We start from the raw sequence: 24,117 nt of genomic DNA, 5'->3' as shown, positions 1-24,117 counted from the left end.
TACTTGACTCCAGAAAAGTATCTTTTTAGACTTATAACGAAAAACATTTTCAAAATAATTCCTATCCTATACCAGCTTCTCAGATGGCTTTAGGGGCCTGGGAGACTATCTCTTCTCACCAGGCCTTTCAGATTTCATACAGAGGTGACTACTTCATCTTCTGACTACATTCAGCATTTAGGTGCAGGCATAAATGCACACTCTGCCTTTGGGCAGGTATAAAGGCTGAAAAGCCTCAGGAACCGGACTCCTCTCCTGCCAGCCCTAGGCTTAGTGAGAGGGCCCTTACATACACACTTCTTTTGCATTGTTGTACGCTTAACTCAGCACACCATGTCCTCCCCCTGCTAAGGACTTCAGAATGTGTGGCTGGCAGTCTTCACAGATCCAGTGACAGGCATAGGACAGTGAGGTCACCTGTCACTGGCTGGGCCAATGGGAGGCCGACTTGAGACTTGGGCACGTTTGCTTCCAAAGCTGCTTCTCCTAATCACTCTAATTTACTTGGATCCATTTTTCTTTCTCCCCACTAGATAGTGAGCTTTATAAAGGTATCAATTCTGTCTTCCTTATCTCTGGATCCCTAACACTAAGCATGGTTCTTGGCTTATGGCAGATAATCAATGCTTAAAGCAAGATGGAGGGAGGCAGAGAAGGAAGCTAATGTTTTATTATTAAACATCAAATAGAGTCAACGAATGGAAAGCTAGATACCATCGAAGTCTGTTGTCAGAGGAGAGTTGGTTGTAATGTTAGATACTCAGTTCTTGATCATTCAATGGAATAGATTGGAATTGCCTAAATAAATTTTGTTAAAAAAAAGTGCCAATTCCCTCAGCCTAACCTTCCTTGTAGGAATGACTGCAAAGGAAGTCACCACCACCTAGGCTTATGTAAGCTTCTCAAAACAATTTTCCATCTTCCCTGACCTGAGAACAACTTACCTGCAAGGTTTTGTATCGTAAACTTGCTGAACCAGATGCAAATGCAGGTGTCCTGTGGTTTTCACAGCTGCAGTTAAATATTTAAATTTGGTTTAGAAATTGCATTTCTTTCTCAGGGATAGTAAATTTTTTCTTCATTTCCTGTGCTAAGGAATGTAGTCAATTACTTAATTGCAGAATAATGAGCAATATTTCCACTTTCAAATGTGTATTCTTGTCATTTTAATGTGATAAGTGCCAAGAGATTTGCACAAGCAGGAAGAAACTTTGTTGTTTATATGTCTTACTGCAATTCATCTGAGCTGCCTGAAGTATACACCTAAAGATGAGCTGAGGTTTCATTTTGGTTTGTTGTTGCTGCTGCTTGTATATTCTCAGGAGATTTTGAAAGGACAGTCACTATGTATAAATGCTTGACTCGTGGGTGGTTCATATTCCAGAATGCCTGCTCCCAGCACTCAGGGCTTCCTCTACAGCTTCTAGGTCCAGCAGTACTTTCCTTACCTCCCAGCAGCACTATGGCTCCAAAACAGGGAGCCGGGGCTAGTCCTGGTGTCTCACCAGGAACCATGGCTTCTTACCTTTGCGTGAAATTGATAATCTGGAGTGAAACCTAACAACCCTTTTTGTTATATTTTTTTTAATAGGAAGACATTGCACACATCCTAAACAAATGACTTACAGATTTGCAGAACTCCACCCACTAGTATTGAAAGCAATTTGAGCTTGTAAAACACGCATCCCATGAACTTCAGGGTTTTGTGCTGTTTGAGACACACACCAATCCCGAGAGAGACTGTATTGTCTGTGGAGAGGGCCCCTGATTTCATTAGATTGTCAAAGGGCTTTATGATCCCTAAAATAAGCCAAGATGAATAAATAACTTTTTAATTCAAGTGATTTTGTTTGCAAAGTTTCTAAGAAAGACCCCTTTTTTAAAGAAAGGTTCTGTTTTTAAGAAAGACCCTTTGTTTTGAATGCAATTCTTACTCGAATGTTTCTTCATGCTGATTCTAAGTTCTTCAGGTTTTTATAAGAGAAAGAAAGGTATTCAAGACATCTTATCTAATGATTTTGACAAACTACAATAGTTCAAACCAACTATAATTCAGCAAAACAACTCACATGTATACAGCATACTCCACAGAGGTCCAGTTCCCAGTGGACTGGAAAATTCCCTTGTGCTTTCCTCCTCGCTGCCTGAGCACTCTCCATGAACTCCCATATCCCAGGGCCTCCATGTCCACAGGAACCTGTCACGGTACAACTAGAGGTGCTGGCAGCTTTCCCTTCTGTGGACAGCTGTTTCAGGTACAGAGGGACTGGGTAGAGCAGGGGCCCAGAATGTCTCTGCAGGTGCCCTGGGCTCCTGCCCACCCAGAGGAAACAGCCTTACCTCCGGGAGCCTGGCCTGGGAATGCAGGAGTCCAAGGATAATTTCTCCACATGGGCTTCCCCAGCGGCCTTCCCTGGTGAGGGTTTGGGGTTGAACCGCTGAGTAAGTGGGGTGGCAGAGGTCGTGGAGGGTTGGTGGGCGCCGGGACATCTCATTTCCTATACCTAGAGCCTTCCAAGTACTGTATCCATCCAGGGCCAGCCCCATCTCAGGATCGGCGCTGCACCTGAACCAGAAGCCAAACGTTCTCAGGGTGCCCAGGGCTGTGGAGACACCTGCTAACAAAATAAGTTGAGTCACTATTGGTGTACACACATTCATTGTGTCTTAATTTACAGGAGGGCTGTTTTATAAATGCTTGAATGGCTGTAAATCTCAACTTCTACTAAGGGTGTGGTTTTCTAAAGTCAGGTTACATCGAATTATAACCAGAAGAGGCTCGGTGAGCTTAGAAACTGCACCAGGGCTGAAGATTTCGGTCATGTGAGAGGTTGAGTGTTACCACCTTCGGTCTGTGGGGCTCACCCACAGCTCAGGACGCTTCTGCATCCCCTGGACACGGGGCTGTGTCTCTGCAACCCCACTGGAAGCTATTTCCGCAAGCTCTGACCTCTCCACCAATACCCCCTCCTCCTCCTCCTGCCAACACGTTCGGTCTAGATGTGCTGATAATGCTGGCTGTGCCACAGCCAAGGACCAGTGCCAGGAGACAGCCTGTCTGTCCCCGGTGTGTGCTAAGCTAATCAGGTCCACCCTCCCAGGACCAGGTTCCCCACCACGCAGCCGCAGGGCGCACGGCGCACGGCGCACGGCGCACGGGGAGGAGCCTGCCGGCCAGGCTCTGGAGCTGGGCCCCGTCTTTTCCGCTAGGGGCCACGCCCCTCAAGCCACAGGCCACGCCTCCTCCCGCCCCGGGCCACGCCTCCTCCCGCCCCGGGCCCTGCTTCCCCGAGCTGCCCTCCTCCCCAGGCCCCGCCTCTGGTTGCCTCTGCTTCGCAAAGCCCTGCGCCTCCAGGAAGCTGCTTCTCCCCACAGTCCAGCCCTGCGCCTCCCCAAGCTTCGGCCTCCCTGCAAAGAGCAGACATGGAGAAGAAGCAACAGTTACGACTTCGGTGAGCCTGGCGGAGGCTCCCGGAGTCTTTGGGACCTCAGCCCCGGGATACCAGGAGACTCCCTGGTGTCCCCATGTGGGCCAGCTACCAGACAGAAGCGGTGAAATCGGGGACGCGGTCCCTCTGCAGAGTCACAAGGAGTGGGGGCGCTCTTGGACCTGACTCCCCCACACCTCCCAGCTCTGATTTCCAAGGCCTCAGAGCCTCTGTTTGAGGACTGTCGTTTCAGGCCTCTGCTGGCCCCCTTTCTTCTCTCTAGGGCTCCCTCAGCTACCCTAGGGGGTCACCAACCTAGGTAGAAGGTGAGGCTCACCCTGTGGAGCTCTCTCCTCTGCCTCGCCCTGTGGCACTGCTTTTTTGTGAAAATCTCTGTGTGGGGTAAGTTGATAGCAGGAACTGCTTCGTCCGGATGTCCATACCCACGACTGGCCCTCCAGGGGCAGCCGCCCTGCCCTTCATATAGCTGAATCTTTTACTTCTAGGTTTAGATCAGATGGTTGTTTTTCCAAGAATTCATCTGTAGTCATCCTTCCCAGAAGTGGCTTTTTCTGATTGCCATATCCCTTCGTGTTTAGTATAGCACTTAACCTAGATTGCTTTTGAATTCTTGGAACCTGCACTTATTGTCTCTGCCACATGGCCAGTCTCTTAGGGCCCATAGTGCCTGTAGTTCATCTTCGCCTCCCTCAAGTTGTCTAGCAGGCGGTAAGCACTCAATAAACATTTTCTGAATAACTGAGTAAATACAGGTACACCCTCAGAGATACTTCAAGTTCTGTTCCAGATCACTGCTGTAAAGCAAATATCATGAAGTGAGTCACAAAGTTTTTGATTTCCTAAGATATATAAAAGTTATGTTTACACTATATTGTAGTCTATTAACTGTCCAATAACATGATGTCTATAAAATGTACATACCTTAATTAAAAATACTGTATTGCTAAAAATGCTAACAATCATCTGAGCCTTCAGACAGTCAGGATTTTTTGCGGGTGGAGTGTCTTGCCTCAGTGTTGATGGCTGCTGACTGATCACGGTGGTGGTTACTGAAAACTGTGGCAGTTTCTTTAAATAAGGCAACAATGAAATGTATTACTTTGACTATTCATTTCATGAAAGATTTCTCTGTAGCATTGGATGCTGTTTGGTAGCGTTTTACCCACAGTAGAGAACTTCTTTCAAAATTGGAGTCAATCCTCTCAAACCCTGCCACTGCTTTATCAACTAAGTTTATGTAATATTCTAAGTCGTTTGTTGTCATTACAGCAATGTTCACAACATCCTCACCAGGAGTAGATTCCATCTCAAGAAACCACGCTTTGCTCATCCGTAGGAAGCAACCCCTCATTCATTCAAGTTTAATCATTAGATTCTAGAAATACAGGGACATCTTCAAGTTTCACTTCCAGTTCTCTTGCTATTCCCATCGCATCTACAATGACTCAAACCCCTCAGAGTCATCCATGAGGGCTGGAATCCACATCTTCCAAACTCCTGTTGGTGTTGATATTTTGACCTCCTCCGATAAATCATGAATGTTGTTACTGACATCTAGAATGGTGAGTCCTTTCCAGAACGTTTTCAGTTGACTTTGCCCAGATCCATCAAAAGAATCACTGTCTATGGCAGCTATAGCCTTATGAAATGTATTTCTTAAATAATAAAACTTGAAAGTCAGTTTCTCCTTGATCTATGGGCTGCAGAATGGATGTTGTGTTAGCAGACTTGAAAACAGCATCCGTCTCTTTGTACATATCCATTAGAGCTCTTGAGTGACGAGGTGCATTGAAAATGAGCAGTAACATTTTGAAAGGAATGTTTTTTTCTGAGCAGAAGGTCTCAACTGTGGGTTGAAAATAGTCAGTTTTGTAAACACGTGTTGACACCTAGGTTTTATTGTTGCATTTATTGAGCATAGGCAGAGTAGCTTAGCATAATTCTTAAGGGCCCTAGGATGTTCAAAAGGGTCGGTGAGCATTGGCTTCAACTTAAAGTCAGCAGCTGCAATTAGCCCCTAACAAGAGAGTCAGCCTGTCCTTTGAAGCTCCGAAGCCAAACATTGACTTCTGTCTTGCTGTGAAAGCCCTACATGGCATCTTCTTCCATTAGAAAAGACTTCTTCCAAAGTCTACACGGAAAATCTGTTGTTGAGTATAACCACCTTCATCAGTGATCTTAGCAGGATCTTCTGGATAACTTGCTGCAGCTTCTCCATCAGCACTTGCTCCTTCACCTTGCACGTTTGTTATGGAAATGGCTTTCCTTGCTTAAACCTCGTGAACCAATCTCTCCTGTCTTCTGACTTTTCTTCTGCAGCTGCCTTGCCTCTTTTAGCCTTTATAGAATTGAAGAGAGTTAGGATTTTGCCCTAGATTAAACTTTGACTTAAGAGAATGTTGTGGTTGGTTCGATATTCTATCCATATCAGCAATAAGACTGTTTGACTTTCTTACCATTCACTGGAGTAGCTCTTTTAATTTCCTACTAAAACTTTTTATTTGCATTCACAATTTGGCTAACTGGTAGAAAAGGCCTAACGTCAGGCCTATAAAACAGTTTTGCACATCAATCATTTGACCTGCTCCCTCGCTAAGCTTAATCATTTCTAGTTTTTCATTTACCGTGAGAGATGGGTGACTCTTCCTTGCACTTGAAGCCTTAGAGGCCATTGGAGGATTACTAACTGGCCTCATTTTGATATTGTTGTGTCTCAGGGAATAGGGAGGCCCAAGGAGAGGGTGAGATACAGGGTTAAGGTTCAGTTGGTAGATCAGTCAGAGGACACACAACATTTGTGCGATAAGTTTGCCGTCTTATGTGGGTGCTATTCCTGGTGCCCCAGAGCGATAATAATAGTAATAGCAAATGTCCCTGATTATAGGTCCCATAACCAATATAAAAATAATGAAATACTGAGATTGAAATCTTGTGAAAATTACGAAAATATGACCCAGAGACATGAAGTGAGGATATGCTGTTGGAAAAACAGTGCTGATCCACTTACATGCTCCACGCTGGGTTGCCACAAACCTTCGATTTGTTAAAAATGCAGTATCTGGGAAGCACAGTAGAGTAAGGCAAGCCTGTATCTGGTGATACAGATATTTTCTTGTGCATCCTGGGGGTCTGGCAAAGGAGGGAACGGTAGCAACTCAATTGGTGGAGGACGCAGGCTGCTTCTGTAAACGATATCAACTGTCTGTCTCATTTGGTGTCCACTGCTACCTCCCCAACCCCTTGTCAGCCAGCAGGAACCACAGCAGCGGGCCCACCCTGCCCCAGAATGGCCAGCTTGGCTCTTCTTTGAGAAGCTCCACCCTTCCCAGTCATTTCTTATTTTTGTACCCAGACATCACCTGAGTCCACGTCGAGCATTAAGGTTAAAGAACAAAGGCTTAATTTCCATTTCATGTTCTGTGAGGAGTCCAGTGTCCCCTCTGCTCCCCACAGCCAATATTCCTTTAATCCTTGGAGCTTTTAAAGTCTGAAGGATCTTCCGTTTCTGCAGATGGGCTTGGAATTCAAAATCTGACAGACACTGCATCGCACGCAAATTCCATCTCTTTGTGACTGTGCCCTTCTCTTTGGTTCATGGCACATCACTGCAAATGTAAAAATTGGTAACTTCCCTGGGATGCACGGGATGCATTGAAGGAAAGGATACTTTTACAAAGCATCTTTCTGTAGCGACTATACTAAATGTTTGGTGATGGATTGGGCGTGGAAGGAGGAGTTGGCGGTGCCGGAGTTCTGATGACTCCCTTTGAAGAACCTTTGCATGACCTGACTCTCCATGTTCAGAGACATCCTTTCAAAGCCCCACCCTGCCAAGCCCACTCCCCTTTATTATGAGGAACTGTTTAGCTCCCACCCCTTGGAGCTTCCACATTGAGAGCCAGGCCCTGAAGGGAGGTGGCCTGAACTTCAAGTCCCGCTGTACCGGGTTACTTGTGTTTGAGGGAGTGGAGGGAGCGGATGAGAAGCAAGTTACTACAGCTCTTCAATTTTTGTTACTTCATCAATATAGGATAATAATTATAATACATGCTTCATAGTTAAATGAGGTGCTAGGCAGCACGGGGCCTGGAGTTTGCTGAAGGATCATGCAACAAGCGGCTGCCCGCTGTTCCCGGCTCAGTGCTCACCACTGCATGTCACAAGGGGCGGCACCGTGGCCCCCAGAACAGGAAAACCCTGCATTTACTGCTCCCAGCTGCACGAGAGTGGAGGCAGGCTTGGACCTTTCCACCATCCCCTTCCCTTCCCTTTGCCAGCTAGTAAGTATCCCAGAAAAGAAGGAGGACACTGATTTGTGCCCCCACTGATGTGATGGTCGTTGCCATACATGGCTGATCACATGCAGCGAGCGGGTTTGGATTTACATACCAGCTTTTCCCTCCCGCTGTTACCTAAACTCTTACCCCCTAGTCCACTCAAGTCACCTCAGCAAACACCCGAGACCCAAACCGAGAGGCGCTGCTGATGGTGCGGAGAGCGACACAGTCCAAAATAAGACGCGGAGCCCAAGCTGTCAGGCTGTGAGTGACAGCTGGCTCCCAGGACTGACGGACGAGTTCTCTCCCTTCTCGTGGTAAGCCTTGTGCGAGCCCATCCGGAGGGGCTCTGAGAAGGGCGCTAGACATCGCGACTGAGGCGTAAGGATGCGGGGTTAGGAGTAAAGAAAGAAACAAGGGAAACTTCTATTTCAACACGAATGTCACGTGGAGGGTGATAGTAGAGAAACCTGTGGTTGCCACTGCTAACACATGTCCTTTTGTTGTGAAACCACAGCTTTGCGCGCCTCGGTTCCAGCGCGCCACCCACGCCAGCGAAAGGTAGTGGTGATGAAGGGGCGGAATATGCCCTGTGAAGGTGCATTCTCATCCTGATGTTCCGCATCAGCCCGGTGTCCAAGAACCTTTCAGGCCTTTGCTTTACCCACCACTCAGCACTGTCCACTCCTTGGAGGCCCCTGCATGCCATCCCTTCTACCCCTTGAACTCACCATTGCTACACTAGTTTTTCTCACAAGTGGCTTTGTGTTTTAAAATGGAGGTTTTATTATTATTTGGGTCAGGGAAGGCCGACAGATCAGGAGACGACTGCCATTGAGAAGAGAGTGTGTTCCTCCCAGTTCCGGGGCAGCAGGGAGCCACACCATGCCATGGGGGCTGTTCAGGGAGCGCCAGGGTGGGTCAGGCAGCAGAGGGAGGGGAAATGCCTTCATTGTGGTTCCTGGGAAGGAATGGGTGACACCGGGTGAGCAGGCTCAGAATTGGCCGGTTTAAATGACTTCAGGCCCATGGGGCACAGGGGCTGTCTTTAGTTGTCCAGTACCTGGACCTGGAGCAGGTTAGGCGGGTGATAGAGACCCCAGAATGTGCAAGCTCAGTAAAAGAGGAGGTTGGAGTCTTAGCCGCTGAAATCTATGCCCTGTGAATTTATGGCATAATAGGTATAAAAAATAAAAGACCTCTGGACTGTAAAAACAAACAAAAGAGGTGGCTGGGGTGCGGGTTCTGGAGTGGTTGGTTGGTATGTGAAAGGTACATTCCTAGGAGAGTTGCTTACCACCTCTAGGAGTTAGCCAGCCCTGGAAGGGGCCCTCCCTCCAAGGTCCACAGGGTCACAGATCACAGCATCTGAATACAGAAATAAAAGACACAGTTAATACTCTTGGTCATGGCTCTCTGCTCCGTGGAAACTGTGAGTGGCTTTCATTGGCTGCGAAGGTGGCATTCTAGTTTCCACCTTCTGGTCACTGCCCTGGGGTCTAGCCTGACCCATCGCTCTGCTCTCTTTTCCCCATAAACCCAGCATTCCAGCAAAACTGCACTCCACAGGCTTTTTCAGCAGGCCCTTAAAAGCAACAGCCCGTGTGTTTTTGATGTGCCCTCTGTGCTGTCTGCTTAGCCGAGGCTTATCTTTAGTGCCATCTGCTCTGCGAGAATCTTTCATTGGTGGTGGTGGTGAGGGCCCCCACAGGTTATTACTAGGCACAGAGCTCTGCCCACGAAAGTGTCTGGGGGAAAAATGCCTGCTTCTTTTCATCTGCTTCAATGCTGCCTCTCCTTTAAGTTGAAGACAAGGCCTCTCTAAAGACTGTCCAGCCCATTTGGACTTTCTTGCCTTTCCTTCTACTCTTAATTTTTATGAGACTCAAAGCTTAAAAATGTATTTTGTTTATAGTGCTATAGTACAAGCTGGTTTTGTTTCCCGCTCTTGTGGCAAGCACCTGAAGACAAACCCACGTCCCCTATCAGTCTCTAGGCCTCTGTATTCCAACACTGTTGAGAGCAGCAATAAACAGTCATCAGGTTAGCAACACCGTGAATTGCCCTGTGAGAAGCAAAGAGAATACTGGAAGGGTTGTCAGGAGGCCTGTGTCTAGGCTGGATTCTTCAGCTGATTTGTTCTCGGCCTCTCGCTGCCCACAGGTGAGGATGTTTGCAGACGTGATCTTATAAGGATGTGAACTCAGAAAGCTGCTTATGCAGAATGGCAGCGATGTTTTTCCCTCCATGGTTGGAGAATTTACCTCCTAACTTTTGATTTTCCAGCTTGTATCCTTCCACAGAGGGGTTCGAAATGTCCTCTGAATATCACCAGATTTTTAGACTTGGTCATTCTAGAACTGAATGGTGATTGCCCCCAACAAAAAGAGAATTTCTTTTGTTCTCCTGTGTCTAGCCTCTGAGTCGTCTTTTTTTCCACTTTGTTCTCACTGAACTAACTGCTTTGGCAAAACAAAAGCAGAACCATCACATAGATATTTGGTAATTTTGTGGGCAAGCCTGTGGACAACACCATGGCCCTGTCTGTCTTCCACCTCCCACATCCTGCTTTGACCCTGTCAGGGTCCCATTTTCCCCAGGTGAACAGCTCATCATCTCCAGGTGATTCTGTGGTCCACTTAATGTAGAAATGGCCACGGCAAGCTGGAGGAAAAAAGAAATACGATAGGTAGGGCATGGAGACCTCCCACAGGCCCTGGTGTCTCTGGAGGATGTTTACGGCGGGTTTGTACTTATAACCCTCATGGAGGGCAGAACCAGAGGAAAGTGGCTCAAATTGCAGAGAGAGAGTTTGTAGACAGAGCTCATCTGTCGTGGGTGGTTAAAGACCTGTCTGCCTGCTGGGAGAGGGAACATCCATGGGAACAATCTAGTTCCCCGCCAGCAACCTGGATTTACAATGACTTTCCCCCCTTTGTTTCTATGCTGTTATCTGTTAAATGCCAGTTTGTCTAGTCTGCTTCCTACCTAAGTAAAACAGAGGACGTCTGTCTATACGTGACACACACAGATTCGTGTACCTATTAAAGCTGGTATTTGCATTCACAAGAAAACAGCCATTGCTTCCCATCCTGCATAAAAATGACATCCATTTCTCCTGGTTATTCACTGTAGAGCCTAGATTGCAACCTGAATGTGGCTGATGGTGGAGGGGATACGCCTGTGGATGCGTACACACTAACTTTCTTTCTTTTCTTTTCCCCCCAGGATTATACCTTAACCATGTATTTTCAACAATATTGGAGAGATAAAAGGCTCGCCTATTCTGGGATCCCTCTCAACCTCACGCTTGACAATCGAGTGGCTGACCAGCTATGGGTGCCCGACACATATTTCTTAAATGACAAAAAGTCATTTGTGCATGGAGTGACAGTGAAAAACCGCATGATCCGCCTTCACCCTGATGGGACAGTGCTGTATGGGCTCAGGTCTGTGTGCCTCTTCAGGGCCAATTTTGCTGTTGCATGGTGCATGGGTGTGGAATTTCTCACTTGAGATGATTATCGTAAGTGAGGCAGTGACCTCAGATTAATGAGGAAGCGTCTATGAAGCACTTTAAGCTTTGCAGAAAAAAAAAAATCTCATAACCATAAAATTTGGGGCCTTACTGTTACTATAAATAGTCATCAAGCCATTGAAAAACAGCCACCTTTGGATCAATTGTATATAATTGGATTGCCACGTCTAAGAACACAGATTCCCTCAGGATGGATTTTCCGTATCATAGCCACAGAGCCCTGTAATTAATATCGCCCTGACACTGCAGTGGCTTCAGCGGAGTTTTTTCGAAGCTGTCTGCACAGTTGAAAAAAAACGTCTGTGGCGCAGATTGTGGGGTTTACTCTCCACGGAGCTTTATTGAGGTAGTGCCACGAATATTTATGGGAATGACTAAGTGAGAGGTTTCCTGATGAGAAACATCTTTCTCCAGCGCCCATAATCACTCAAATCAGGAAACCAGGCTGCCTTCCTGAGTCCCAGTGAGGAGGCCCTGGGCTTCCCTGGTTGCCCTGGAAACCGCCGGGCCTTTCCATGGGGCTCCATCCCAGCTGGTGGTCAGTTATTTTGAATATCACCTTGCTAAATGGTGCCCTTAAAAACCTTCTGTCTCCCGCATAGATTTTGCCTGATTTGGGGTTTGCTTTGTTGTAGAACAGTATTTTGTGTGTATGTGTGTCTGCTTCTCGAACTCCTGGCCTAAAAGTGCCCTTGAGACCCTCTAGCCGTGGCTGTCAGTGTTGAGTGGGACGCATGTGGCTAGCTTGGAGAAAAGATGTGTCTGAAAGTGTTGTGAGCCCAGAGCCTTTGAACTGAGGCTCTCACAGCCATAAGCGAAATCGTAACAGTATATATTTAAATCCACATCCCTGTGACTCATGCCTCAAGACGGGTAGAGTGAATTATTTAACATTGCCTCAAAGAGAACATGTGAGTGATTTTCTCAGAACCACAGTTTAGAGAGTAGAATTTGGGATTTTAGCAAAATCAGATGTTTTTAATGGTAAGTGGCACATGTCACCCAAGCCATGGTGTTCCTTGAAAAAGAGTCGAGCCTGGAGTTTCTTTGGGAGGTTTTCAGCGTTTTATGTTTTTCCCTGAAAATGAGACCTATGGTTGTGAGGCTCTGAAGGTTGAGGTTCTGGTAAGTGCATCAGCTGTACAAACCGACTGTTCAGAAGTCTTGGGAATGTAGAATGAGGAGCCATTTACCTGCCCCTGTCCCCAAACAAACTGAAGTGAAAGAAGCTATGTGTGTGTAAATGCGTGTGAGTCTGTGTGGGTGTGGGTTGAGTTTTGTATGTGTGTGGTATGTGATGTGTGTGGTGTGTACTTGTGTGTGTGTGGTATGTGTTGGGTTTGTTGTGTGTGTGTGGTATGTGTTGTGTTGGTGTGCATTGTGCATGTGTGTGGTGTGTGTTTTGTGTGGTAATGTGTGTATTGTATGTGTGTGCACGTGTGTGTGTGATGGGAAAGTAAAAAGAAGCAAATATCAATAATAATTAATGTAGGAATTTTTGACTTTTTAAACAAAACATGCTATTTGGGTTTTCTCCACTTTTATTTTTGCATTATTTATTTTTTTTGCCAGAAGTAGAGTATGTCAGTCTGTCTGTGTATGTCTTTGTTAAAAGCAAAGAGCTTTAACTCTGTTAAAATAGAAATATGTAATACATATAAAAACTATGTCATAAATTCCCCAACTCTTGGAAAATGTTGGATTTTAGGTAAGAGTAAGATAAACCAAGAAAATAAAAATTGCTTGGTCTGTAAGTTTATATGTAAATGTTAAATAGTAATATAATAATAAGCCATGGGAGACCTTTAGTAGTAAACTTTGTATAATAATCTAAAAAAGCCTTAGTCAAATTTATATCCATTATGCCTCTCAAATGCCTCTTAAATCAAGAAATGGATTTTTAAGTAAGTAGCTGGGTTTTTTTCAAGTGTGGTATAGGTATACTCCTTAGCTCTTTATTTATAGCATCATATTTTTGAAACAGTTCTTTGGAGTTACATAGACCTGGATAAGTTGTCAGAAAGAATCTCCAAAGTATAGAGTGACCACAACATTCTTCATGTGTTTAACAGCTAAACTTATGTCATCTGCTCATTAGAAATTGGCTATTCTAGAAATTTCTGCCTTGATATTTAAAAAACATGTAGCTCTAGAGATTGATTTGAACTTCTGGACAAAAGAGCAAATTAATAAGTCTCAACACTGATCATTAAACTCATATACACATATTCTTTGCTATCCTATGTGTACCATTTATATATTTTACGTGTGACCTTTGATAAAAAAACAAGGTGTGAGTGCTCACTTGGATCAGCCACCCTCCATCCTCTCCTTGGCCCCAAGGCCCACCTTCCCTCCCTGGTCTTTTTACTGTTGCACTGGCTGGATGGTGACATGGCGGGCCAGGAGTGGGCCAGTGTGTGTAACCCAACAATGCGTTGCCTCCTTTTGGTAAATAGGTACTATGGCCTTGGCCTGGTGGAGGTCTGGCACAGCTGAGAACCCTGAAGTTAAATTCCCCACGGTGGAAGGTTTGCAGAGAGCTGGGGTTGTTCCTGCTCTCCTGCTTGTAGTGTACGGCTGGGGAAGGTCCTGCCCAACAGAGATTGCTCTCCTACTCATGATGTGCGTGAAATACTGGTTGGACTGGCTGTATCACTGAGACCTTCAGCTTGGATTTCTCTCACCCGTGGACACTGGGATTGGCTCTCGCCTTGTCTGTCCAGCAGTGGTCTACACTGGTAGGTCAGTCACCACTTGCCTCCTCCAGGCTTCTTTTGTTACTCATGCGCAGCCATTATGGGAACAGCATCAGTGGGCTTTTGCTTTATCTAGGCTAGATGAAGACCTTTGGCTGTAGATGAGCTGTCCATGACGTAGGTTTGTACGTCAACTCAGCCTTATTCTGGGAAATCATTAATCCTTAACTCTGATGACTCTGCAGAAGTAGTCACTGACCACTCATGCAGATGCTTGAGAGTGATCACATTCTTGTAGTGATAAAAGGTTGTTTTAAATCATGAGCCATTTTCCCCATGACTCTTGTAGCCCCTTGAGCTTGAAACGTGGGCTAACACCAGCTTGCTCTTCTTAGCAGCTTGAGCTCAGCTGAATACGATGGTGAACTGAGATCCCTGCACCAGCTGAAGTCAGCATGTGATGGGAGAGAATGCTCTGGACAGGGCATGCAAGCCCTCCTAAAATAAAACATAAATCCTTGACAGTTTCCTTTGGACAGTCACACCTTTTAAGGAACTAGGAAGATCTTGGCTGACTAAGAAACTAATGGGCCTTTGTCCTGTCCCAGTCACAGCTTTTCTGTTTTCTTTGATGCTGCACTGAAGTTTTCTTCTATCTGTAAGAAGGCAGAATTATCATCCCTTTTCCTAACTTTCTTTTTCATTCTCTTGGGCCTTGGATGTATGTCACTGACCTCACCTTGCATCATTAAGCGTACTTTGTAATGTGGTCTTCATGCCATACATGTTATATCTTCCTGTCATTTCTCTGATGCTATGAGTTGGCAAGGGGGGTTCACGAAGTAGTATTCAGTTTGCTCCAGAAAGCACCTGGGAATCTGAGGCTGAGTCATCAAAACAACATAATCCATATTTTGCCTGAGAAGTGTATTGCAAAATCTGTTGGACCGTACATGATAAAGTTCCCACTTGTGGCTAAAAATTGCTTTAAGTTGGCAAAATTGCCATTTCTATACTTAAAGATTGAAAGCAATATTAAGATGAAGCCAGAACTTATATCAGAAGATTCAAATGAACTCATCAAATTCGTTTGACTAGCATCTTATTCTGAAACTATTTTATACAGTGGTTCTGTTAAAATACTTTCCTCCTGAGAAAAGATATCAATGCACAGAGTTATTAGGGCTCGTGTGATTTTCATGCAGCCGTCCCTAACTCCCAAACCCTTGTTTTGTCACCATCTCCCAAATTATCCAACTAAAAAGCATATTGATAAATTTCTTACCAGATGGGATTATGCCAGTTTACACTCCCACCAGCAATAAAGCATATATTAGCTTTAGGACTGTGATACCTGCTTTGGAATTTATTATTACTGAGGCCACTGTAAGTAATCTATCCATTTTCTTCATCTCTCAAGGCCGGTGAAGATCGCCTGACTTGCTTTGAGTTCTGGCTCATACACTTCTCTCCTCCCCACCCCCGACATGTTTTATTCTTCTCCTCCTTATAAGGACTCTTCTCACCTTCTCTGCAAACTCCTCCCTCACTTAGATTTGATGAGATTACTTCACACTTTAATTGGAAACACACTTTAATTGGAAAACTTCATCTCTGAGTTACAAAGAGCCCACCTGAGCTATCTGTTGCTCACTCTTTGCCTCCCCTATCAAAATGGAGAGCAGCTCAGCATCCTGACCATTTCCAAAATGAGCTTTGCCTTGGCTCCCTGTCATTACTGGAGGACTTGGCTCCTGCAGTCCTGACCTCTCCCTTTCTGCTACTCTCCTCCTCCCTCATCATGCTTCCAGTACGCACACTTTCCTTCTGCTCTTCAGAAGCATCAGGCTTGCCCCTGTCCTAGGGCCTTTGCACTTGCCCTTGCGGGACACGGACTCCTCTGTGTCTAGATGGTTATGTGTTCAGCATCATTATAATGTAATTAGGTAACTAAGGATTGCTCAGCTGTCACACTCATAGGGAGAGCCCTTCCCTGATCATTTATTCACTTTCTATTACGTTACCATTTTGGGTTGTCATTATAGCACTTACCCAGAGCTGACATTATCTTGTCAGTTTATTGCATTTCTTACTTATTGACTCACTGTTCCCATCCATGATGACGGGGAAGCCACCATGAGAATATAAACTCTTGGAGAAAAGAATGGTTTCTGTCTTGTTCATTATTCCATCCCCAAATTCTAGAGTAGTGCTTCATGGGAAAAAAAAAAGTATGGCCTGAGAGTTAACTTTGAATTCCATTTAGCCTTTCCATAGTACTTATATTTCCATATTTTCTATTTAGGTGTTCAATCCCTTGGAATTTATCTTGGTGTAGGATGTGATGTAGCTATCCCCTCCCCCCCTCCGTCCCCCCCTCCCTCCCTCCGTCCCTCCCTCCCTCCCTTCCTTCCTTCCTTCCTTCTCCTCTCTTTGTTCTTTCTTTCTTTTTGAGATCCACCCAGGCTGGAGTGCAATGGCACAATCTCGGCTCACCACAACCTCCACCTCCCAGGTTCAAGCGATTCTCCTGCCTTAGCCTCCCAAGTAGCTGGGACTACAGGTGTGCGCTACCATGTGTGACTAATTTTTGTATATTTAGTAGAGATGGGGTTTCACTACGTTGACTAGGCTGCCCTCGAACTCCTGACCTTGTGATCCACCCGCCTTGGCCTCCCAAAGTGCTGGGATTACAGGCGTAAGCTACCACGCCCAGCCCGTTTGTTTCTTTCGACACAGGGTCTTGCTCTGTTGCTCAGGCTGGAGTAGAGTGGCACAATCATGGTCCATTGATACTTCAACTCCCAGGCTCTGATGATCCTCCTGCCTCAGCCTCCTGTGTAGCTGTGACCAAAGGCACAGGCCACCACACCCAGCTATTTTTTTTTTTTTTTTTTTTTTTGTGAAGATGGGGTTTTATTATGTTGTCCAGGCTGGTCTCAAACTTCTAGCTTCAAGCAATCCTCCAGCCTTGGCCTCCGAAAATGCTGGGATTACAGGCATGAGTCACCATGCCCTGTCTAATTTTTTGTTCTTAAATGCTTAGCTCTTTGTCCCAATACTTACCAGTTTATTCTTCCACATTAACTTTAGAATCATTTATTTTATCAAATTCCTGAAAGTGTATCTTGTGTTGTTTGTTGGAATTATGCTCATTTAGCACTACTTTGGCAAGAGCAAAAGCTATACGATATTCAGTGTTTCCTGCATGAACGTGGCATGTCTGCATTCGTGTCTTTGTTTATGGCTTTTAGTAAAGTTTTGTCATTTACTCCATTGACTTCTAAACTTTCCATTTTTAACTTAACATTCCTTGCTAAACTTACTCCACTTTTTGAAAGTGTGATGCTGTTAGAAGTAGAATCATTGCTCCATTATTTTTCTAGCTGGCTTTCCCTGGTATGTGGGAGGGCTCTTGGTCAATTTGTACGTAACTACCTTTAAGTATGCATCTATCAAATAATATATCTAGCCAGTCTAATGTGTCATTATTTTCAACAGGTTAGTTAATCCTGACTAAGTCTTACAGTCATATTGCTTATAAGGATGATTTTTTGTCTTCATTTTCAATTGTTTTTATTCTTATTTCTGTTTTTTTTTTTGTATTTTCACCTTCCAGAACAATGATAACCAGTGATAACAGTGTTAATATCAGCACATTTTTCATTGTAATGGGTGCTTCTTGTGGCCCACCGTGAAGGATGAGCTGCATTTTAGTTTAATGTAACTGTTCCTTATTCTTTTACTTCCATTATTTTTTGTTCCTGATATATACATTAGTATCTTTAAGTCCACCAATACCACTATGCATTGTGTGCAATTTAGAAATTCACTTCGGGCATGTGACCAGTGAGCATGTTAGCGCTAACACTATCTACGCAGAGAAGCAAGTACAGTGTGAAATAAAGCAGTGAGAACATTTATGTGAAATGTGTATTCATGCTAAATCTGGCTTTAGGCTTAACTCTATTAAAAAGGAATTGTCAAACTGCCAATGTAGTTAGTTCCTTACAATACTTCTTATTTTACTTTCATCACCGCTAAGAGCTTTAACTATGCCCAATGTTAATTAAACCAGCTTCTCCAATTTTCTATCTAGTTTTAAAACAATTATTATCTAAATTTTTTCAACTTTCTAGTTCCTCTGCATGTACATGAAGATAGACATAGAAACCAAAAAAAAGTATGTATGCCTTACACAGACATGCTTGGACTTTCTGTGTTTTCGTAAATTTTCTGTTTTTTAAGTAACCAGTCATTTTACTTTAGGACAAAAATTTAGCATAGACCGTAATTTGAATCAACTTTTAGATCAAATCTGAATTAGCAAAACTTATTCTTTTATTCAATAAGTACACATCTTCTTTGGCATATTTTTATATACAAAACTTTTCACTGTAATTCTTATTGTTAATAATACTCAATTTTGTGAAAACCTACGAAGCAAGAGATCCTGAACTGCCTATCAAATGTTAGCATTTTCCATATGAGAACCATTCTGTAATTTATGGAAATGTTTCCTCACAATTTTCATTTGACTAGAAATGACCCAGACATCCAATGAACATCAAAAGAATTTTAAGGTTTTAAATTACACAAAAAGTTCACCTACCAGGATTTATTCTAGTTACATCTACTCAAGCCTTTCATTTTTTAAAGAGTTTATCTAGATTCATTCTGAGAACTGAGATTATACAAAGCTACTTATCATTTCCAGTTACTTCCTTGTCCGCCATTTTTTTAATAGTCTGTGAATATCAGGTGTTCACCTGTGTAAGAACCTTAAAGTTAAATACATAGGTATTTTGGCCAATAACTCAGAAGATACAGCTGTTTTCATTAAACCAACAACCCTAAATTAGCCATTTCTCAAACAATGTCACATAAACAAAGATCATTTTGTTTTGGCTGAGTTATAGTTTTATAACCTTCTGTGAGAAATCCTGACACCTCAAAATATCTAGCAGAGACAAATATAAAACCCAGACAAAAACGTATGCTGAAAATTCTGAAGATATTTCTATTTTCATCTTTTACCTTGGAACTCTAGCAATGAGATGGCAATACAAGCCCACCAGTTTACGAACAGGTTTACATGCTTAAAATTTGTTCTGATAGGTAATCCAATGAAGGCTGTGAACCACAGTTTTAGGTAAAGCAGTTTCCAGTTTTTATTTATTTATTTATTTATTTATTTATTTATTTATTTATTTTTGAGACAAAGTCTCGCTCTGTTGCCCAGGCTGGAGTGCAGTGGCGTGATCTCGGCTCACTGCAAGCCCCACCTCCTGGGTTCATGCCGTTCTCCTGCCACAACCTCTCAAGTAGCTGGGACTACAGGCGCCCACCACCACGCCCGGCTAATTTTTTGTATTTTTAGTAGAGACGGGGTTTCACCGTGTTAGCCAGGATGGTCTCGATCTCCTGACCTCGTGATCCATCCACCTCAGCCTCACAAAGTGCTGGGATTACAGGCGTGAGCCACCGCGCCCGGCCTCCGGTTTTATTTTTAAAGGCCAAATTTCCCCAGTCTCCAGAGATCACAGGGGCCAAACAGCACTACAGAAGATCATCACATCACTCCATCCCACTTTCCCATTGAACAGCAAAATGAGGTCCATAGGGAGCTCAAACTTCTCCAGATTCTAAAGAATGCTGGGGTCAAACAGTATTATAAAAGGGTATCAGCTTATCAGATTCTGATTTCCCACTTCTATGTTGATACATACACAGTCAATCACCAAAAACACAATCCAACTGCTGCAACAACCAAGACATTTATGATCACGGAACCAAAATCTGTTACTGAAATATCAGGGGTTTGGTCTAGGTCTGGCTACAAGCCACACAGAAAGCCAGTCACTGAGATGAGTGTTGCCAAGGAAGAAGGCTTTCTCCAGATGCTTCAGCTGAGGACACGGGAGGTCAGTCTCAAATCCATCTCTTCCACCAACAAAAATTAGGGGTTTATATACAGTTTTTGCTATTACCTTTAATGGATAAAACCACGATTACTTTTGCACCAACCTAATGTATTATCAGGGAAAAAAAAATCTATATATGGGAAAACAGGAATTAGGGAGGGATAAGGAAGAGGAGTTGGTCAACAGGAAGCAGCTCAGGCAGTCATGATGGGTGAGGGGTCTGGCATCTCATTGTCCCGATGTGGTGAGCCAGGATGTTTCCGTTCCTTGATACCGTCTACGGGGCCTGATGGTTGGTCTCCAGAGAAGATAACTCAGGTAAGACAAATGTAAGTTTCTCAAGTTTGAAGACGGGAAGGGTTAATTTCTATGGTTACTCAAAAGAAACTGTAAACAACAGTTCTATGGGACAACTGGGTCAGTTTCAGAATAATTAAATCAAGTGAGCTAATGTATTTATCTAGCTAGCTAGTATTTGAACTAAACTTTTTTTTATGGTAAGCACATTTCAAATGTATTCTCTCAGCAACTTTGAAATGTATAAAACTCTATTATTAACTGTATTCACCATGCTCTTCAATGGAACTTAAAAAGAACATATTCTTCCTGCCTAACAGATTTTTTAAAAATAATTTGGGAAGTCCTTTATTTTATTATGTGACACCATATAGCAGCTGCCTAACCACACAATGTAGATATGAATAGGGAAAATGGCTCAGAAATAGCAGTACTAGTGACTCAAGTAGTTAGCTTTATCTGATAAAAGGAATGAGTTTTGACTGATTTATGGAAGTTTTAAAATGCATTTTATATTGAGTAGATTTGTTTCATGGTTTCTTAAAAGAATTATTATATTGAACCAAAAATAAACTAGATATAGTTTGTTCACAGGGTGAATCTATCTTCGAAGACATGCTTACAAATTACCATTTGATAATCATTGCCCCATTTCCCCATCCTCCGTTCGCTGTAACCACTGTTCTCTGCTAATGTGAGCTCGACTGTAGAATCCACAAATAACTGAGAATATGTGGTATTTCTTTCTGTGACTGGCGTAATTCACTTAGTGTAATGTTCTCCAATTCCATCAATGTTGTCCCAACTGACAAAATTTTTTTCTTTATTAAGAATGAATAATATTCCAGTGTGTGTGTGTGTGTATCATTTAAAAAATCAATTTATCTGTTGATGGACACTTAGGTTGATTCCATAATTTGGCTACTGTTGATACCTCTTCAGTGAACTTGGGGGTGCTGACATCCCTTCAGTAAATTTATTTCAAATCTTTTGGGTAAATACCCAGAAGTGGGATTGCTGTAGCATATGGTAATTCTATTTTAAGTTTTTTGAGTTTTCCATACTGTTTTCCATAATGACTGCACTAATTTGCATTCCCATCAACAGTGTACAAAGGTTCCCTTTTTTCCACATCCTTGCCAACACTTATCTTTCATCTTTTTGAAACTAGTCATTCTGACAGGTGTTAGATGTTATCTCATTGTAGTTTCCATTTGTGTTTCCCTAATGATTAGTGATGTTGAACTTCTTTTCATATGTCTTGTTGGCTGTTTGCATTTCTCCTTTTGAGAAATGTTTCTTTAGGTCCCTTCTCCATTTTTTAAATTGACGTTTTTTGTTTTCTTGCTGTTGAGTTGTTTGACTTCCTTAAATATTTTGGATATTAACCCCTTAATGGATGGATTGCTTGCACATATGTCTTCCAATCTGTTGGTTGTCTCTGTATAGTATTAATTGTTTTTGGTGCAGAAGCTTTTTAGCTTGATGTAGTTTCATTTGTCTACTTTTGCATTTGTAGCATCAAATCAAATTTTAGAAATCATTACCCAGCCTAATGTCATGTGGTTTTCCCCCATGTTTTCTTTTAGTGGTTTAACAGTTCCTATTACATTTAAGTTTCAATCAATTTTGAGCTGATTTCTGTATATGGTGTGAGTTAAGGGTCCAATTTCATTCTTTTGAATGTGGATATTTAGTTTTCTTAACATCATTTATGGAAGAGATTATCCTTTTCCCATTGCATATTCTTGGCACTGTTGTCAGAAATCAATTGAAAGTACATGAATGGGTTTATTCTGGGTGATTTGTCTTTTTTTTTTTTTTTTTTTAACCAGTCCCATGCTGTTTTAATTGCTATAACTTTGTAGTATAGTTTGAAATAAGGTAGTGTGATACCTCCAACTTTGCTCCTTTTGCTATGATTACTTGGTTTTGGTTTTTTTTTTTTTTTTTTTTGATTCTATATGAATTTTATAATTTTTGTTTTTCTATGGAAAACTACGTCAGAATTTTGATAGGGATTACAATGAATCTATAGATCATTTTGAGTAATGTGAACATTTTAACAATATTAATCCTTCTAATACAGATATATTTCATTTGTATCTTTAAAAATTTTTTTCATGAATGTTATGGTTTGCAGTGTGTAGGTCTTTCATTTCCTTGGTTAAATTTATTCCTAAGTATTTTATTTTACTTTATTTGAAACTATTGTAAATGGGGTTGTTCCCTTGATTGTTTTTTTCAGATAGTTTAGTGTTAATTTATAGAAACACTACTATTAATGCTTTTTGTAAGTTGTTTTTATACCCATGACTTAACTGGCTTTATTTTGTTTTGTTTTGTTTTTTAGTTTGGCGAGTGTTTTTTTAGACAGAGTCTCCCTGTGTCACCCAGGCTGTAACGCAGTGGTGCAATTATAGTTCACTGTGACCTCAAACTCCTGGGCACACGGAATCTGCCCACCTCAGGCTCCATAGTGGCTGTCACTAAAGGTGTGTGCCACCACACCTGGCTAACTTAAAAAGACTTTTTGTAGAGATGAGTCTTGTTATGTTGCTCAGGTTCCTATAGAATTTCTGGCCTTTAACAATCCTCTTGCCACATTGATTTTACTTTTAAATTAGTTATATCAGTTCTTTGGTGGAGTCTGTATATATACATAGATAAAAGAAAAACTTAAGCCGAATTCAATGTAAGAGAGTTTAATTGAGCAATGAACAGTTCGCGAATCGGGCAGCCCCTAGAATCCCAGTAGATTCACAGAGACTCCAGGGGTGCCCCATGGTTGGAACACATTTATAGACCAAAAAGGTAAAGTGAGGTATGGGAATCAGAAGTGAGGTACAGAAACAGCGAGATTGGTTACAGCTCGGCGTTTGCCTTATTTGAATGCAGTTTGAACATTCAGCAGTCTGAATGGTTGATAGGTAAGATGTTACTACCATCATCATGTTAGTTTTTTTCTGGTTATTTTGTAGATACTTTGTTTCTTTCTTCCTCTTTTGTTGTCCTCCTTTGTGGCGGCTTTCTGTAGTAGTATGCCTTGAATCCTTTCTATTTTTTTTTTCTTTGAGGCTGAGTTTCGCTTTGTTATCCAGGCTGGAGTATAATGGTGCGATCTCAGCTCACTGCAACCTCCGCCTCCCGGGTTCAAGCAATTCTCCTACCTCGGACTCCCGAGTAGCTAGGATTACAGGCACCCAGCTAATTTTTGTATTTTTAGTGGGGACGGGTTTTCGCCATGTTGGTCAGGCTGGTTTTAAACTCTTGACTTCAGGTGATCTGCCCGCCTCGGCCTCCCAAAGTGCTGAGATTACAGGGGTGAGTCACTGTGCCTGGCAGAATCCTTTGTATTTTTATTTTGAGTTTCTTCTAAAGCTTTTTGCTTTGTGCTTACCATGAGCCTTATGTAGAACATCTTATAGCATCTCATTTCAAGCTGATAATAGCTAATTTTGATTACATACAACAGCTGTACACTTTTACCCCCCCACACACATTTTATATTTTAATGTCAGAAGTTACCACATGTTGTGATGTGTTTTCCCTGACAATTTGTGGTAGCTATAGTTGTTGTTAATAGTTTTCTTATTTAACCCTCATACTAGAGGTAACATTATCTTATACATCATCATTACTAACCTAGAGTATTCTGAATTTGATACTGTTTTACTTACATGATTGAGTTTTATTCCTTCATATGTTGCATATTATTAATTTTTGGCTTTTTGTTTCAGTTTAAAGAATTTGCTGTAGCAATTTCTGTAAGGCAGATCTAGGGGATAGTGACGTCTTCTACATTGTTTTGTCCGGGCAAGTTTTTATTTCTTTGTCATTTCTAAATGACAGCTTAACTGAATAAATATTCTTGGTTGACAGTTTTCTTCCTTTATCATTTGGAATATATCACACCACTCTTTCATGGAATGC

At 42.7% G+C, this 24,117-nt stretch overlaps 1 protein-coding gene across 1 annotated transcript in view; it reads left to right on the top strand.

Annotated features, from left to right (window-relative positions):
* Nucleotides 1-24,117, top strand: part of GABRB3 (gamma-aminobutyric acid type A receptor subunit beta3) — a 226,557-nt gene that overhangs the window by 144,527 nt on the left and 57,913 nt on the right. Inside the window, exon 4 of the mRNA XM_023190442.1 lies at nucleotides 10,955-11,175. Within this exon, the coding sequence (XP_023046210.1) occupies nucleotides 10,955-11,175 (221 nt within the window). The remainder of the gene's footprint in view (nucleotides 1-10,954; nucleotides 11,176-24,117) is intronic.

The sequence above is a fragment of the Piliocolobus tephrosceles genome, chromosome 6 (assembly GCF_002776525.5).
Source record: "Piliocolobus tephrosceles isolate RC106 chromosome 6, ASM277652v3, whole genome shotgun sequence".
Classification (NCBI taxonomy): domain Eukaryota; kingdom Metazoa; phylum Chordata; class Mammalia; order Primates; family Cercopithecidae; genus Piliocolobus; species Piliocolobus tephrosceles.
Note: the sequence above shows the minus strand (reverse complement) of the source record. Positions and strands in the feature narration are given on the sequence as shown.